The sequence below is a fragment of the Canis lupus genome, chromosome 34, assembly GCF_003254725.2.
Source record: "Canis lupus dingo isolate Sandy chromosome 34, ASM325472v2, whole genome shotgun sequence".
Taxonomy (NCBI): Eukaryota; Metazoa; Chordata; class Mammalia; order Carnivora; family Canidae; genus Canis; species Canis lupus.
In genome coordinates, this window is record NC_064276.1 from 11,913,897 (window position 1) to 11,928,221 (window position 14,325).

Genomic DNA, 14,325 nt, shown 5'->3' on the forward strand with positions numbered 1-14,325 from the left:
GGATCTCCCCTGATGTACCACGGCCTTCCGCGACCTCCCGCGATCGCCCGTGACGCTGGCTTCGCCTGAAGTACCCCCCCGCCCCCCGCCCCCTCCACAGGAAGTTTTCCCACGCCTTAGCAAATTCACATGGTTTCTACGTTTCTCCTCACAAAGTACTCGCTGAGCAATGTTTTCTGGAATTTTCCACAGCTTCTGAAGTCCATCTGTGGTCTGTGTCCCATCTCGGGCCCCTAACTGCACAAAATTGATAGCTAGGATTCTGCCGCGCACTTCGGGGGGAGACTTCCAAGACACCACCCGGCGGGCGGGGCCGGGTCACGGGTGTCGCTGTGTGCTGTCTGCCCTGGAAGGCCAAGCCACACTCCTTTCCCGTGGCCAGCGGGGCCCACAGGGTCACACCGCACCCTCGTGACTCAGGGACTTCGTGGGGTCCTCAGGCCAGCACCTCACGGCCATCAGCTGCAAAGTACACAAATTCCTGACCAGAAAACCATGGTGGGCCTGGTCAACAGGCAAGGAGCTGTAGCCCAGGCCTCTGTGTGCTTCCCAGAGTCATCCTGTGGGGCAAGGCTGACTCTTAAAAGGGAGATTAAGTAGTAGGAAACGAAGGCTTAAAGACAATCCTGCCCTGCCCCCAACAATGTAACTCACTAAGGTACAGATGATTCTAGAAGGCGTCTTCAGAGACACTGGCTGGTGCAGTCCCTCCCTTCACCTCAGCCCTGATTTCTTTTTTTTCCTAAACATTCATTTTTTTTTTTTTTATAAATTTTTATTTATTTATGATAGTCGCAGAGAGAGGCAGAGACAGAAGCAGGCTCCATGCACTGGGACCCCGACGTCGGATTCGATCCCGGGTCTCCAGGATCGTGCCCTGGGCCAAAGGCAGGCACTAAACCCCTGCGCCACCCAGGGATCCCTCAGCCCTGATTTCTAATGAGCCACTGGCTCCAACTGTCTGCATGGAACAGGTCGGGTGGGGCACAGCACCTGGGCCATACTGCTAGGGCAGGCCTAAGCCTTGGGGTCCTCTCAGTGAATTGCTGCCATTGGTGGGGACGGTGTTGCCTGGAGTCCTGTGGCCTCATGGCAGAGATGCGCAGCCACAGGGGAGACCGTCTCCTCGCCAGCAGAAAGATGCAGCCTAGCCCCTGCCTAGTTCTACAGACTCAATCACTTAAAGTATTAATGTACTTGCCACTATCCCCTCGCCTATCTTGGGATTCAGTTCCCTCTTAACCAGGTCTGTTCTAAGCTTTCCAAGTAGATGGTGCTCCTGGATGGGAGAGGAGAGAAATAAACTGAAAGACAACACTGCTCTCTTCCTCCCATTAACGTTAGCACATAATGTATCTAATGTTGGGCCAGTTGGAAAATGCCTTTTATTACCCTTAGAACTTTTTAAACATTGGCTATTTCTGGGTGCTAGCATTCCTAACACTTCATAGTCTACCCTCTTGTTCATCGTATGTCTTTGGCATATAGTGAACTCTCAAATGTTAAACAAATGGGATGACCAAGTAAGTTATATGTCCATTCTTTTGTGTGTGTGAATGTGTGCATGGGCGCACGCACACACACACACTTTGTATGTATCCACCCTAACAGCTTTCCCTCTGAAGGCACATTGAGTTGTCATTTGTGCCTTATTTTCTCATCAAGACCACCAATGACTTGTACTGTGACATTTACACGCTAGAGACCTTCTCTGTCACTTCCCTTTTACAGACTCTGGTGCAGAATTCTAGGGGATGGAGCCAGCTGTGCCCAGGCCTCCGCCTCCTTTCCAACCAATATTGTCAGAATTCAGTATGAAAGAGAATGACTGACCACTTTTTATTTAACTCAGGTTTTATATTAGGTAGTGGCCAATTTATCATAGGTGCTGTTTAATACACTAGTGACTGTGTATACTGCTGTTGGTGAACAGAACTTTCTGCAACAATCCGACTGCTCTGCTGTCCAGTGTGGCAGCCACTTGCCACATGTAGCTACTGACCACTTGAAATGGATCAAGGGGACTAGGGAATGTAATTTTAAGTTTTATGTAATTTTGGTGAGCTTAAATAGCTATGTGGCTATGGCTAATGCTATGGACAGTTGAAGAGTACTGTACTGTATCTTAATTTTTTGCTTTTGATCCATATTAGAAATTAACCACATCTCTCTGGATAGTATTCTAGTTTTTTACCTTGATGCACATTTAAAAAAAATTTCTCTGCTCTGTAAATTCCCCTAACATGTGGGTTCTCTTAGAACCTTGAATATACATTGTACAAAATATTTCCAGTACAGAGATGCCTGGGTGGCTCAGCAGTTGAGCTTCTGCCTTCAGCTCAGGGCATGATCCAGCAATCCCGGAATAGAGTCCCACATTGGGGTCCCTGCATGGAGCCTGCTTCTCACTCTGCCTACATCTCTGCCTGTCTCTCATGAATAAAACAAACAAAAAAAACCCATATTACCAGTATGAAATATTCTGTCCCATAGAAACTTGTATTTCCAGACCTACTCCCGTGATTTTCTTGGTTTCAGAATGTTCATAAAAATGGTCCACAGGTTGACTTTTGGTTGAAAAGTAGCAGATATAAGGAAGCCAGGGCCTCAGTTACTTCTTTGAAACCAATCAGCCCTTCTGTCATCTAATTATGCTTCAGGTACCTGCCTTTGCCAGCTTTTCATTCATTGTCCTAACACTTAAATGATGTTTAGATGCCCATATTTATACTTCCACTTCTGCAATATTCTTTGGCACGCTGTTTCATCTACTGGTTAGCATGGAGGTCTGAAGTTGTCAGTCATCTCTCCACCTGTTATCTTCTGAAAATCATCTCCATGTTTGTTGACCACATCACCCCAAACAGGTGGTTTTCAAAGGGTGGGCCCTGAACATACTACACATGCAGATTCTCAGGCCCAACCCCAGGACCTGCTGAACCAGAAGTCCTGGGATGGGGTCAGGAATTATTCAACAATCCTTCCAGGCAACTCTGATCCACATGCATTTCCAGAACCACACTGGGGATAGCAGAAACGGGGTCTTTAGATGCTATCATTCCTTACTCCTTTATCTATTTTATTATCCATAAAATACTTTTCCTAATCAACTAGGTTATCCTGAATGGCAATTTGTGGATTAAAGGCAGGATAACCATTTCACTATTTTCCTCTAATTGTCCATTTTCAGTATTAGTAGTTAGTGCCCTAGTTACTTCCAAAAGTGATTGTTTGCTCAGTGTTGGCTGAGTTTTTAAACTATCATTATAAATGAACATACTAATGTTTTTAATATAGTCAATCTGTGGCTATGGGGGAGAGAGGGCAGTGGTAAGCAGACCCCACAATCAGGGTGCTTAGAGCCCACTGCTACTGGGGCAGAGAGGGGCAGTGGCAGTGTGTGTGTGTGTGTGTGTGTGTGTGTGTGTGTGTGTTTTAAAAAGAACAGAGAAGGGGTGTCTGGGTGGCTTAGTTGGTTAAGTGTCTGCCTTGGCTCAGGTCATGATATAGGGGTCCCGGGATTGAGCCCTGCGTTGGGTTCCCTGCTTGGTGGAGAGTCTGCTTCTCCCTCTCCCTCTGCCCCTCCAACTAGTGATTTCTCAATCTCAAATAAATAAAATCTTTTAAAAATAACAAAAAAATATATATAAAGGAACAAAGAAGAGTTTATACTTATTACTAGCTTTAACTTACACTACACAATTTCAAAGTATGAACACCAATATCCCTAGTAACAGTAAGACTGCTGATGAAACATAGGCTTTCTTAGTGGTTTCATTTATCCTTAAAGTTTACTGAAACTGTAAACTCAGAAGTTCTATGTTCTAATGCCACTTGAAATGACACTCTCCTCTTGTGACAGTCACCATTTGATCTGCAGCTGGGTTGCAGACACTCGATGCTGTATGGTCTGGAACTCCCCCAGCACTCACCAGACCTGTACCTTCTTGCCCCAAGCACCTGTGATTCTGCTCAGGGTCTCTCTCTGGTGGTAGTGGTAGAGTAGAGCCAGGAGCTGACACCTGGATGCAGCCCTCAAGCCACGAACACACCCATCCTCTTGCTTGTGCAGCAATGTGAATGAACCAACAAAATCAACATCAAAGAGTGCATGCTGTATGGTTCCATTTATATGTACTTTGGAGCACGTGAGCTCATCTCTAATGATGGAAAGTAGATCAGTGGTTCCCTGTGCACTGCTGTGGATAAAGGAGGGAGATTACAAAGGGGCCAGAAACTCAGGCTAGTGAATGCGTTTATTACCTCTGCCAATCATACCTCAAAAGAACTGTGAAAAATGCTAACCCCCACCAAGGAAAGAAAGAAAAAGAGAAAAGCTATACTAAGATAAAATTTCTCATTATGTGATTGGCAGACATCCAAACACTTGCCATCATACTTTCTTTGCAAAGCCATGGGAAATAGTGACTCTTCTCCAACACAAGAGAATTTGGGAAACAGAATTTGGGAACATCTAACAGAATGACATGTGCATTGCATAGCAATTCTAGGACTCCACCTCAAAGAAAAGGACTTCACCCACAAAATTACTCATTGTGGTGTCTGTAATACTGGAAAGAACACAAATGTCCACCACTGGACGGTAAGGTACATTCATGCAGCTAAAGGAAGAAGACTTACTGATGATAAGATATGCAGACATGGGCAGCCTGGGTGGCTCAGTGGTTTAGCACCGCCTTCAGCCCAGAGCCTGATCCTGGAGACCCAGGATCAAGTCCCACGTCAGGCTCCCTGCATGGAGCCTGTTTCTCCCTCTGCCTGTGTCTCTACCTCTCTCTCTCCGTCTCTCGTGTCTCATGAATAAATAAATAAAAAATCTTAAAAAAAAAAAAGGATATGCAGACATGGTGTGCACAATAGTCAATACATCATAATGCAAATACAGATTTGCTTTTTTTTCTCTTAAAACACTCGCTAGGAAGATAACTAAAGTGAGTGCTATGGGGGAGGGGATGCAGAGACAATCAAGGTTAGCTCTAAATATGACAGACTCTGAAAAAACGTGAATGTTTTACATATTTACAAGACAGTTCCTAAAGCGGAGAAACAGCCAGTAAAATCAATGCCTCTATGTGCAAGTGGACTGGATTCTACAGAAGCCAGCCCAGAGATGATGAGTACTGTGTAGGAAAGGGACCTCTGAGCAGCACTGGAAAGCAAGCAGAGAAGGAAGAAATCCTTGTACGCCTCATCTATTTCCTTTAGTACCTGGTGACTTCAATACCTTAGGATGCATGTTCACATATTAAACCATTTGCTTACTAAGAACAAGGAGGAGATGCTTGTTTTCTTCATGTGCTGTCAGCACCAAAAGTCATTTTTACTTAACTACACAACAAAATTTCTGGATATTGATCTTTCAGGTCAACAACATGCCTCAAGTCAAATAGTACAAGTTCTTAAATGGACTTGGAAATAGAAGTTTGTAATTTATGCTTTATTTAAGAATCATGCCCAGTTTTATTATTTCACAAGGATGATGAAGCAAAAGGTAAGCTTCATTCACACTTCCTGGCTGTTGATTACTAGCAAGCTTCTGGCTACCGGGTAGATGATCTCTATTCCAATGACACTCCTTATTCACTTGAGTACAGGATTTTAAAAAGGTAATTAGGATATGAACACACGCATGAGCTATTATACATAATTACAAAAGCTGGTCAACTCTGGTCTCATCAGTAGGAGCGAATGGCTGGAGGGACCGTGGCACAGTCCGCCTCATTTAAAGTTCTGTCGATCACAGGTCTATATTCCAATGAGACCTTAAAAAGAAGAATCTACAGTAAGTTAAAATTTGTGGAAAAACATAAAAACAGTATTCGCTTGTATATTTTTTGAAAAATTCACTATAAAAGTTATTTGTAGACAAATTTCAGGAACTTAAAATCACAAATACTCATTGTGGAGTATTTTTCAGTAACAAACTCAAAAATGACCTAAACGTACAATAGGGGACCAGGTATGTAAATTATGGTAACTCCATGTAATGAAATACAGCAACTAAAATAACAATGTATAAAATTCTTGATGCTTTACACAAATGCTCAAGAAGTGAAACCTTGCATATATTATCATTCTTTAATTATGCTTAAACCCTGTATTTACCAAAAGTTTTTCTATTTGTATTTATATACCTGCGTATCAGGAAAAGTGTATGTATACATGCAAAACCTGAAGGAAATATTTCAGAATGATAATGAAGGATATCTCTGACTGGTGAGCTTACAAACATGGCTTTTGTTTATTTTTCTACTTGCTAAAAGTTTCTTTAATACTTTCAAAAACCCTTGAACATTACTAAAAACAGGGCTGTACCGAGAGAAAGTCTCATTTCTTTCTATACACTGTCAGAAAATAGCCTTCACGCAAAATTATGAAAGTTACTGCCTACTTGAAATAACAGACACACTAGGCTCTCTGTATTAAGTGATGGCAGCAAAGCACGTTATTTCTGTAGACTCACATAAATGATTAAGACTCTCCCTTACAAGTCTGAAAAGCTCAAGTAACACTTTATATCTTAGTTCTGATTCTTAATGTCCAGCAGAAATGGCAAATGGATGAGTTATGCTTTGGTGGAATAAGACTGTGAGGCTCTACTGCAACCTAAGCTGGCTGTCCCAGGACTCTGCCCACTGCACCCCCTCCTCTGCTTGCTCTGTGCTGGGCCCATGCTGTGGGCTACACAGCATACTCCGTGTTCCCTGAGGCTGCCTCCAGATGGTCCAGCCAATGCCCCCCACCTTGCCCCCACCCCACGACCTGCTCTCATTGGGCTCCAGAATCATCCTCTCCCCTGCCACCAAGCCTTGGGCACTCCCTGCCAGGTGCTACAACTGTGGAAGACCAGCACTTCTAAACCACCCATCCACACTGGATTCTGTTTCCAAGAGAAGCCCAACAAGAGTCCTTTTCAGTAGTGTCTCAGGTCTGCCAACAGGGACTTAAATCCATGTTGCTTCTCCCAGCCCATCATAAGTTGTACTCTAGAATATATGGGACGGCACAGTCATTAGTGCATCCGTGAGCAGGACACGTTCCCCACATACCTTCCCAGTCTTGATATCGACGTAGGAAAGGGTGTGCTTTCTCCAGTGCTCCTCAAACGGCTTCTTCTGCTGTCCCTGGATGGGCTTAGAGTAATCATACTCGTCAATCCGCACCTGAGGCCAGGGAAATTAGTTTATTTCAGAAAATACCATCAACAAATACACTTCAAATTTCTTATTTCTCTAATAGGGCAATATAACTGGAAAACATGGCAAACTCATTAAAATGATACATGAGAGACTAGTCTGATGTGAATCCCCTGGATCCCACTCAACACAGAGGTATCCAGTGTCCCAAGCAGAACTTGTTCACAGAGAGCTGGCATTCCTAGTCCATTTTTCTTTTTAAGATTTTATTTATTCAAAAAAAAAAAAAAAAAAAAAAAAAGATTTTATTTATTCAACAGAGAGGGTGAGCAAGAGAACACAAGCAGGGGGAGCTGCAGGTAGAAGCAGACTCCTTGCTGGGCAGGAAGACACAGGGCTCGATCCTAAGATCATGACCTGAGCTGAAGGCAGATGGTTTACCAACTAAGCCACCCAGGTGCTCCTAGTCTACTTTTCAACCCATGTCCCTTCTTGTGTACAATCCCTAATGAAAAACCATTTTGTGTATATCTGACCTAAGAGAACACACAGTAAGAAACACAGTGCAATTAAGTTCCAGACACAGGTGGGATGGAGAGATGAGACCTGTGATACATCCTCCGAGTGCCCGTCCACCCTGGGCTCCCGTTCCAGAGTCTCCATAGCACGAGTCCCAACCAGGGAAGGACCTGCTTGAGGCCACAGAGCTAGGCAGTGGGTCTTCAGCATCACTGTGAGCCCAGAGCTCCATTTTTACTACTAGGGGGGTGGCTACAGAAATTAGCCTCATCTTTCATGCACTTAAAAGTTCAACAAATATTTTGTCTCTTTGTATTCTGGGTGACTTTAATTTCTCTTTCAGTTTTTTTCATTCAAATATTTCAGTTCTAGCAATTATGTTAAAATTTTGTTAAAAAACGCTTAAAAAGAAGCTGAATACTACACATGGTAATGAGTAAGACATACAAGAGCCACTTAAATTAAAAACCAGGGGCGCCTGGCTGACTCAGTGAGTAGAGCATGAGACTCTTGATTTCAGGGTTGAGCTTCAGTCTCATGTTGGGTATAGAGATTACTTAAAAATAAAATTTAAAAATAATAACAAACTGAGGGTTGATTGAGGGAGGTGGGTGGAGGACAGGCATTAAGGAGGATACTTGTGATGAGCACTGAATGTTGTATGTAAGTGATGAGTCACCAAATTCTACTCCAGAAACTAATATTGCACTGTATGTCAACTACCTAAAATTTAAATAAAAAAAAGTAACAATATGGGACGCCTTGGGGGGCTTTAGTGGTTGAGTGCTTGCCTTTGGCCCAGAGCGTGATTCTGGAGTTCCAGAATCAAGTCCCATATCGGGCTCCCTGAATGGAGCCTGCTTCTCCCTCTGCCTATGTCTCTGCCTATCTCTCTGTGTCTCTCATGAATAAATAAATAAAATCTTAAAAATAAATAAATAATTGATTAAAATAAAAAAAAACCATGAAAGTATAAAAAAAGATGCTTTCTATAAAAATAAATGAATAAATTAAAAAAAACAAAAGGTTCAAACACTTGGCTGTTTCTGCTGAGAGAGGCAAGTGTGGAGGTGCACAGAGGCAAGACCTCTCACCTGGGAGCAAGTGGGGCACCTTCCCTTATCTGGAAACATATCCGTTGGGGTAAGCTCTCCCAGGGGGAGCAGCTTCCACCTGCATCTCTGCTGTGACTCAATGAAACGAGTTGGCTGTTTCTTGCCATAGGAACACCCAACCCACCTGCAGCCTGGAGAAGCTTCTGGTCCTCAGTACTCATGACGAATGCACTTAGTCAATCTTACTTTAATCCAGCTCCAGTCGGTGGAGGGCAAATTAACAGAATTTCACTGTAAATCAGAACCTAATCCTCTTCCTGTAGCCAATTTCCCCATGTGCTTCTGTCCTGCTGATGGACGAGGCTGCTACCAGCAACATCACCTGGTCCTGGGCCAGAGCCTGTGTGTCTGGAAAGCGGCTCAGGCCTTGCTGATGTTGCATCCTGAAGTTGTATTTGGCCTCAAGTGCCTATTTCCTTCCCATTTTCCTGTCATATGCTGAGTCTCTGTTCTGGAAGAATCTGAACTGTACTCTGCATAAAAATCATGTAATTTATGGGGCACCTGGGTGGCTGCTTCTCCCTCTCCCTCTGCTCTTCCTCCTCACCCCCAGCTTGTGTTCTTTCTCTCTCAAAAAGAAATAAAATCTTAAAAAAAACAACAACAACAAAACAGATCATTTTTAAAAAGTGACCCAAAATGAAGTCAGGTCTCAAATAATGATTTATCTCTCATTTTACTATTTTCTGGCTATAGTACTCAGACTGCATACTAATCTTTGATCTGGTAAGTCAGGTGTGTTTTGCTTAGAGATGCTGCTACTGGCAGCAGCAAATGCCGATCTGAGGCAAGAAAAAGGTCATGCTGATACTAAACACAGTGATACCAAAGCATGAAAGTTATCAGGCAAAAAAAAAAAAAAAAAAAAAAAGGCATTTTTTTTTCAATTTACTCGTGGGAAAATGAAGTGAAATGTAGAGAAAATGCAGGGATAGGGGCTGAGCAATGCCAGTGGACAGAAGGCATGATGTGCACAGGGGTACGTGGTCAGGGCACACCTTGTAATCTTCCCTGGCGTGAGCGCCACGTGACTCCTTCCGGGCCTCTGCTCCATAAATGGTCTGAAGTGCACAGAGCATCAGGTTCTGCAGCTCCAGGGTCTCTACCAGGTCGGTGTTCCAGACCATTCCTAGGGACACACCGAGTACTCATGAGATAGGATCCAGTTAACTGGGTCCTCCAGGCTGCAGCTGTGGGCAGAGTGAATTCCGCACTGGGACAGACAGGGCTCTGAGGCAGTCTGTCTTGCAAATATCCAGCAGCCCAACTGTGTGCAGGGCCCCATGGAATGCTCACCTCGGTCAAATGTCTTCAGATGCTTTAGGTCTCCATAGAGCTGGCTGATTTTCTCACAGCCTTCCTGTAACACACTTCCCACACGGAACACAGCAGCATGACTCTGCATCGACTGGAACATAAAATACCATTTGTCAATCTTTAATTCACATGAAGCAGCTAGGACTAAAACTGGTAAACCCTTTAGCTTTTTTCTTACGCATTTCATTTTTATTTTTTTAAGATTTTATTTTTAAGTAATCTCTACACCCAATGGGAGGCTCAAACTCACAACTCTAAGATCAAGAGTCGCATGCTGCACTGACTGAACCAGCCAGGCACCCCTGCATTTCACTTTTTATAAAATATTTATGTAAATTAAATTTAAAACCTATGAAATTCAGAATGAATCTATGACTCTCAATTTTATGTATGTATGTATGTATGTATGTAAGTAAGTATGTAAGCAAGCCAGCTCTTGGCCCAATGTGGGCCTTGGATTCACAATCCTAACATCAAGAGTCATGCATTCTACTGACTGGGCCAGCCAGGCATCCATTACTCTGAATTTTATAATGAAGTTTGTTCTTTCTTCCATGAGAACTTTTAAAATCTACTTTCTTAGCAACCTTCAAAGATGTAATTAAGTGTTATTAACTATAATTGCCATGCTATACACTACAAGCCCCAGGACTTAATTTAATTTTAATTGGAGGCTTGTACCTTTTGTCTCCTTTCACCCACTCCCCATCTCTGGCAACCATCAATCTGTTCTATGAGCTCAATTTCTTGTTTTGTTTTTTAAGATTCTACATATAAGTAGGATCATAAGGTATTGTTTTTGACTTATTTCACTGAGCATAATGCCCTCTATGCCCACCCATGGTGTCACAAACGGCAAGAGTTCATTTTTTATGCCTCAATAATTATTTATATATAAAACATATGCCATATATAAAGTATATGTAACATACACACACATCCTCATTACCCATTCATCCACCAATAGGCATCTAGGCTATTTTAATATCGTGGCTATAATAGATTGGAAGTACAGGTATCTTTTGGAATTAGTGTTTTCAGTTCCTTTGGATAAATACACAGAAGTGGATTTGTTGGATCATACAGTAGTTCTATTTTTAATTTTTTGGGGGGAACCTCCATACCGTTTTCCATAATGGCTACACGAATCTCCATTCCCTCAAACTGTGCAGGAGGGCTCCCCTTTCTCCATATCCTTGCCAATGTAACATTTGTGTTTCTTGTCTTTTTGATACTAACCATCTCTGATAGGTGTGAAATGATACCTCATGTGGTTCTGATCAGCATTTCCCAGATGATCAGTGATGTTGAGGATCTTTTCATGTATCTGTTGGCCATGTGTATGCCTTCTTTGGAGAAATGTCTGTTTATATCCTCTGTCCATTTATTATATTGTTTTTATGCTATTGAGTTGTAAGAGTTCTTTACATATTTTGGGATTTTAGTCCCTTATCAGATACATGATCTGCATATATTTCTTCTCATTCTGTACGCTGCCTTTTCATTTTGTTGGTTTCCTTTGCTGCAGAAGGTCAATAGTTTATCTTTACTTTTGCTGCCCTTGCTCTTGGTGTCAAATCAAAAACTCAGCGCCAAGACCACGATGAGGTGCTTACTGCTGATGTTTTCTAGGAGTTTTATGGGTTTCAGGTCTCATATTCAAGCCTTGAACCCACTGAATTAGTTTCCGTGTATGGTGCAAGACGGTGATCTAGATGTGTTTGTTTGTGTGTGGCTTGTTCAGTTTTCCCAGCACCATTAAAGAGATGGTTTTCCTCCCATCATATATTCTTCTTTTGTTGTAAATTAATTAACCATATTTACATAGGTTTATTTATGGGCTCGATTCCATTTCATTGATCTCCAGGTCTGCTTTTAGGTCAATACTTTATTGTTTTGATTACTATATCTTTGTAATAGAGTTTCAAATCAGGGAGAGAGAAATGCCTCCAGCTTTGTCTTTCTCTCAGGATTGCTCTGGCTATTCGGGTTCTTTTGTGGTTCCATACAAATATAGGATTCTTTGTTCTATTTATGTAAAAAATGCCATTGGAATTTTAATAAAGGTTGCACTGAGTCTGTGGATTCCTTCAGGAAATATGGAAATTTTAATAATATTCACTCTTCCAACCTACAAGCACGGAATATCTTCCCACTTACTTGTATCTTCAACATTATTCATTAATGTTTTAGAATTTTCGGTGTATATATATTTTCCCCTCCCTGATTAAATTTATTCCTACGTATTTTATTCTTTTTGATGCAATTGGAAATGGGATTGCTTTCTTAATTTCTCTTTCAGAGCATTCAGAAACAGTTTTTATGTATTGACTTTGCACCTTTCAACTTTACTGAATTCACTAATTTGTATTAAGTTTTTTTGTGGGGTCTGTGTCAGTGTCATATGTGATTTGATACATCTGTAAATAGTGACGTTTACTTCTTCCTTCCCATTTTGGATGGCTTTATTTCTCTTTCCTGCCTGACTGCTCTAGCCAGGACTTCCAGTGCTGTGTTGAATAAAGTGGTGAGACTGAACACCCTTGTCTTGTTCCTGTGATGAGAAAGCTTTCATCTTTTCACCACTGAGTATGACCCTAGCTGCAGACTTGTCATATAAGGCCTTTATTACATTGAGGTACATACCCTCTATACCTGCTTCCTTGAGAATTTTATCATAAATCGAAGTTAAAATGAAGTTTTGACCAAAGCTTTAAAAAAATGCTTCTATGTTGCCATTAAGTACACATTTTAGATCCATATGTGTTAGTTAAAGTGGAATATTTTCCAATTAGGGAAGGCAGTTTGTGGAACTCAGCCAGGATCTGTGATTCCAAGCGGACTTACTCTTGAGGGTTAGCATACTGAATGGTGGGCAAAAGAGCATAAGGGCTCCATCTTCAAATTCCCAAGGAGACAGCAGCTCCTATGGTCTTGCCCCACTCTTGAGATCCAGTGGTAAATGTTCTAAGAGCCAGCAGATGACCCCTTGGTGACAGAAACTAAGAAGTGTTGAGATAATGAGGTAGGTGGTCAGCAGTGAGCATGGGGTGGAGGGTCATGAAGAAGAGGAAAAAGAGGGCTTCTGGTTAATCTTGTAAATACCTCTCATATGTCAAATTCCTATATGGTTGTATTGTTTATGCAATAAAGATATTAAATAAACTGAAATTTATTTTAGGATCTACCTTTATTTCCTATCACTTACTGAATAACTTTTCATGGCTCTTAAAAAACCCCTTTATCTCATGCTCAATCACAGCGTGTGCCTGGGCCTACTCCTAGACTCCACTTTTTGCCACTCATCTCTACCATAGACTAACATAGCTCACTGATTTAGTTCTATTTAACAGACATCTCATCTATTTCTTTAGAATGATACATAATTTTATTTTTAAAGATTTTATTTATTTGAAAGGAAGAAAGAGAGGAGGGGCAGAGAGAGAGAGAGAGGGAAGCTCCCTGCTGAGCAGAGAGCCTTCCATGGGGCTCAATCCCAGGACCTTGAGATCATGACCTGAGCCAAAGGCAGATACTTAACAGACTGAGCCACCCAGGTGCCCCACAATGATACATAAGTTTAAAATTGTAATGCACACTATCAAATGTTCTGGCCTTTCAGGATAAGGAAATGGAAAAAACTATCTTAGAATCTAGTAAATGTTAATTAAAACATTCTTTTATATTCTTCAGTGCTCATCTTTTCATACTCTTTAGGGTTAGGTTTATTCAAGGCATTTTAAACTTTTGGTCTGCACTGTGAATGAGATGATTTTCTAATGGATTATTGCAGGCATGTTGGAAAGCTACTTTTGAATCTTTTATACAGATATCTCCATTCTTGTTTTTATGAGTTTCTCACTTATTGCCTTGAGATTTTTAATTGTATCTGTAAGTAATGATACTTGTCCACTCCTTTTCAATACGTAACTGATTTCTATCACTCACAGTATCACCTGGAAATCAGAAAAACTAGTCCTCCAACTCAAGTGCACATTCCAAGAGGGCAGCGTTTTTTATTCTCTTCAGATGACTGGGGCATCTAGAAGACTGCCTGGCACACAGCAGGTAACAGTTTAGATGGTCCCTAATCTAGAAGAGTTTGACTTACGATTTTTGAGCTTTACGATGGTGCAAAAGTGATCTGCAATTCAGAGACACTGCATTGTGAATTTTCATCTTCTCCCAGGCTAGTACTGTGCAGCAACATACACTCT

General features: G+C 41.8%; 1 protein-coding gene across 2 annotated transcripts in view; it reads right to left on the reverse strand.

Annotated features, from left to right (window-relative positions):
* Nucleotides 1-5,439: 5,439 nt before the first annotated feature.
* SDHA (succinate dehydrogenase complex flavoprotein subunit A) overlaps nt 5,440-14,325 on the reverse strand; it is a 29,208-nt gene continuing 20,322 nt past the window's right edge. For both annotated transcript variants that reach the window (XM_025451590.3, XM_025451588.3), the window contains exons 12-15: nt 10,088-10,199; nt 9,790-9,920; nt 7,071-7,184; nt 5,440-5,783 (exon numbers count right to left, since the gene is read on the reverse strand). In XM_025451590.3, coding sequence (XP_025307375.1) covers nt 5,697-5,783; nt 7,071-7,184; nt 9,790-9,920; nt 10,088-10,199 — 444 coding nt within the window. In that variant the 3' untranslated portion in view covers nt 5,440-5,696. The remainder of the gene's footprint in view (nt 5,784-7,070; nt 7,185-9,789; nt 9,921-10,087; nt 10,200-14,325) is intronic.